The following is a 4,440-nucleotide window of genomic DNA, read 5'->3' as shown; positions in this document are numbered from 1 at the left end:
AGCGTAAGTTCGCAGTGAATATATCCACATACACGTGATTCGAATTTTGGCGCTATTTATAAATTTGACATGAATACTTTGCGGAATCGTAAGAGTAGCGTGAAGCAACGAAAACTTTTGTAATCCGCCTCATGATTTTTTCTGGATGGTTTATTGAAAAATTTCGTTATTTTATATAATCCCGTTTATTTTTCAAATCTGTTCAAATCGGTAATTTATGCTCTCTTATATTATTATTTATTCCCACACATATTAATATACTCTCTTACATCATGTTCCTCAATTATCCTCGGCTATTCAGAATTGACTGAATTTTCAAGTACGAATATTTTGCAAAACATCGCATTTCCTATTAGCGCCGATTTATTTTGTAAAGTATATCAAACAATATGTAACCAACTGGGATATCTTAAAAAAATCTTCCTAGTAATCTTATTTCTAATTATCTTAATTTTACACTTTGTTTATATACACTTTGTTCTTACTTGTTACATAAGATTTACTTGTTAAATAAAATATCAATATCAATAAAATAATAATATCAATAGAACATCAAACAAAAAAAATTGTAGGACGTAGGAGTGACAGTAGGATAACTCAATATAATTTGAAAAGGTCGTATGTCAAAGATTCCTTATCTGTAAACCGCATAAGGTATATCAGTAACTATTAAGTGGCATCATAAGATACACAAAACATGATAACACGAGATAGGGGTTCCTATTAAAAACATTATTCAGGACGATGGTATTCGCTGTGGATACAAATCTGTGAAATGCATACACGAAAGAAAAAAACCGGTACATAATAAATGTGATGTATTCTTTTTTAAATGAGGATAACGTGATTCGCTTATACCTTACGATTATAGTTCATGTACAGTTTTATTGAAAAAGGCAATGGTAACTGTTGTATCTTTTCCCACATGTAAGCAGCGAACGCGTTACTGTCTACAAAGTGCACAACAGTTGCATTCTTGCGGGAGGTAGAGTCTTTCGACAAACGAGAACTGCATGTAGTTCTGCAAGAGTTGTAAGTGTCGGGCAGCACTAAATCCATCGCGTCACCCGTGTCTGTTGTATCGGTGATGTCGGAATCGGAGTGATTGGTGTTCGAGCTAGAACTACCGTCCTCATTACTAAAGTTTATATCGTCTACTATACCGCTATCCGTCTTTTCGCGTTTCGCGATTTTCTTGCGTTGCACGAAAGCGTTCTCCTGCTCGGCGTCACTGTCGCTGTCACTCATGTTAGAATACGCGGTTGTCGATTTTCCTGCATCTCTTTCGCCCTGCTCGTTATTGTTATCGTTTATGTCTGCATTCACAGTACTGGAACTGTGACCTGCGGCGCTTGTGCCGTCTGTGCTTGTACTTGAAGCTGAATTCTTCACGGATGATTTTCGTCTTTGCTGACGTACATGAAAACTCGTAGTCATAGCGGTGTCACGAGTATCTTCGCTAACGTTTCTCAAAACCCGTTGATTTTCTTCACTATCGTTCTGATTCGGTTGTATGACGGCTCGTACTAATTGCAGAGTCGTCGTAATAGCTTCTCCAGGATGCGCGTCAGCAAGACGCGCATTCAATAAGAAACGCGCTCGTCCAATTTCCTGTTCGTCGTCGGTTAAGGCCTCATCGGATTCCTCAAAAATGGGAATTACGAAACGTCTGAGAGTACGTTGTTGCGGAGTTTGTCTTTGCTGTACCGGTACTATAGGCTTCTCGGTCTCGAGATCAGGATGTTCACGCCAGATATTTTGACGTAGATAATATCGAATCTTACCACGACATAATTCTTGCAAAGGTAAAGGGTTGCATTCCGCTGCAACATATAATATCGAAAAATAGTATAAAATATCTCTTTTTCATATAAACAACGAATAATAAGTCTCTGAAATATATAGATTACATACGTAGGTGAAATAAATTGTGTTCTGAGGCTGGAGGTATGACTAGAGTTGCAAACGATACAGGAAGCATTGTGTACTGCGTCCACACATTCTCATCCATTCTTTGCACACGCAACAATTCATCTTTGTAAGGCATTACTAATATACCTCCAATACGCACAAATTGCTTAATAAATGCTTCGTGACTTTCGGGACATCCTGCTCCACAATATACTCTGTCATATTGTCTACCAGGTATGACACTAAGACAATTTCCTATTGGATATATCATTATTATATGTAATTAATATATTACTTGATACAAGTTTATACACATTATTTACTTATTTATTTTATCTATTAATTTATCTTTATTTTATCTATTATTTATCTTACCTTGTATAAATATTGGTTCACAGAAATCAAATTCATTTAGAGCCAGTGACTTTTGTTTGAATTCCTCCAATTTTTCGTATGCATATTTTAAACAATCTTCATGTAATTCAATGCCATGATTAGTTCCATGTTGTTCTAAAGAAGATATAAAAATATGACATATATTCAATGTATTATATAGTGCATATATATTAAAACAGCAACTTTCTTACGTAATATTAATCCTGCCATTGTACTAAGGTAGCCAGTTCCTGATCCAAGATTTAGGAAACTTAAACCAGGTTCTAAACTGAGTCCTTCCAATACTTCGCTATATATGCAGGGAGCAGATAAATGTATATTTCCATGTTTCCATGCTAGATCTTTATAAGCGCCTTCTCGGCAAGAAGATAGGACATAGTCGGCTCTATCCACAGCTCTAAAAACTTGCTCTACTTTCTTTGTTCTGATATATCCAGATACCATTAAATTATCTACTAATTCATCATTGTCTTGTCCACTGCTCACAGCTCCTCCCATGTTTATCGAAGTATCAAGAGTTCTATGATGTATCGAATAAGTGTATCAATTAATTATTATAAAAAATAAAGAAATATAATGTATAAATAAAAAAGATTAAGATTTCAGATTTTGAAATAATATAATTGTTATGATAAAACAGCAACTAAATAAGAAACTGATAAAAAATTATTTATCAAAGTACGTAATAAGGAAATTATATTTATACGCATTTGTGTGATATTATGTACCCAGGGCATAACCTTTTATATAAGATAGTACTCACATATAAAAGTAGTGACTCGGAAGTAATTAGAACTCTAATTCGAATAGACCTAGCGCATTAGCAAGATTTTTGCTCAAACATTCTCTATGATTTATATAACAATAAGTCACTTTAATTGTATTTACGATATATTTTTCAAATACTAGAAAATAATTAAACCTACACACACACAGACTCGGCTTTAAAAATAGCTTCAGGTCAAAGTACACATATGAAACATTAATTATGAATAATATGAAAGTCACGTCGATATATTAACATTAACATTATTACACTATCGTTGTAACAATCTAACTTAATTTCCTAATCATTCGATTATTTTTAACAATCTGACGATGCGACATCGCGGCTTGTCCACCTCAAAATGACGAATAAAACAATAAGCCCGTGGTACAAGACGAGAAAAATCACACGAGATATAAACTTATGTTTATTTACGATAACGTCTCGCGCCTCTCTTTCTCTCTCTCTCTCGTATCGAATAATCCCGAGCGAACCTGCAAGTAACGATTTTAATAGTAGATGAACAAAGTGACACGAAGTGAGGGAACGCGTTTAAGCATTTTTGGCAATGTATGCCTATTTTATAAATTTCCCAACACAAGGATGTCGCTGACGCTTAACGCGTTACGTTATATCTATAGGTACAAGTAGTATAGGATTAAAGCTACGTAACACGTAGCGACACGACACGTTGTCGTTAATTAGAAAGTTAGATAACGGGCATTACCACACTGAAAACTCAAATTCGACGATGATAGCGGATAATATGGAGACGACGAGTGGTCAAAGCGGAAAAAACTCTGTCTCGATGCTATTACTTTGTTAGCGATGGAGAACGTTGTTGGCATATTACGACGTTGACGACACGACACGACGTACTGCCATGGAATGCACTAGAACGGCCTCCGCGGTGGAACTTGTGTTTTTATAACGCGAAAGGTTCATCAAGTCCATCAGCTGATACTACAAAACAAACCGAGCGACTGATGGACGCTCCTACGCCAGTGGACAAAAGTTATAACGGGATGTTACGGCTGCACTAGCGCCCTCGCGCGGAATTACCGTCAACTACAGCGTCGAACAGTCGGTAATGTCAACGCTCTTCAATTAGCCCCCCTTCGGGCTTCGTAAAATTTCGTTAGACTGTGAATTTTTAATTATATGCGCCGAATTAATACGTTGCAATTAAAAAGGATGCAAATATTGTCTTCAGGTTATCGTTTGTCAACTCGGATTGATCTTTTGTCACTCGATATTTAAGCTAATAAGGTTGATTACAGACAACAAATTTTGGTAATTATATCATCTCTTATATAATTGATAATTCTTTTAGCTATTTATATTAACATTGTCGAGAAAGGAGTCTA

At 35.7% G+C, this 4,440-nt stretch overlaps 1 protein-coding gene across 4 annotated transcripts; it reads right to left on the bottom strand.

Moving 5' to 3' along the window:
• Nucleotides 1–345: 345 nt before the first annotated feature.
• Nucleotides 346–4,074, bottom strand: LOC145962175 (protein-L-isoaspartate O-methyltransferase domain-containing protein 1). Of its 4 annotated transcripts, XM_083083120.1 has the most exons (6): nt 3,801–4,074; nt 3,509–3,567; nt 2,499–2,827; nt 2,287–2,421; nt 1,915–2,166; nt 346–1,823 (listed from the first exon to the last, which is right to left on the bottom strand). In XM_083083120.1, exons 3-6 carry the CDS (start codon nt 2,803–2,805, stop codon nt 853–855), a joined length of 1,665 nt encoding a protein of 554 aa, XP_082939246.1. In that variant the 5' UTR covers nt 2,806–2,827; nt 3,509–3,567; nt 3,801–4,074; the 3' UTR covers nt 346–852. The 4 variants fall into 4 exon arrangements, with proteins under 4 accessions (XP_082939246.1, XP_082939247.1, XP_082939245.1 ...); XM_083083121.1 differs by lacking the exon at nt 3,509–3,567 and having other exon boundaries at nt 3,892–4,074; XM_083083119.1 differs by lacking the exon at nt 3,509–3,567 and having other exon boundaries at nt 3,801–4,073.
• Nucleotides 4,075–4,440: the final 366 nt, after the last annotated feature.

Source organism: Camponotus vicinus, unplaced genomic scaffold, assembly GCF_025532165.1.
Source record: "Camponotus vicinus isolate PSW18456_S1 unplaced genomic scaffold, iyCamVici1.0 SCAF_11, whole genome shotgun sequence".
NCBI classification, from domain to species: domain Eukaryota; kingdom Metazoa; phylum Arthropoda; class Insecta; order Hymenoptera; family Formicidae; genus Camponotus; species Camponotus vicinus.
The sequence above is the reverse complement of the archived record's forward strand: the minus strand, read 5'-3'. Positions and strand labels throughout refer to the sequence as shown.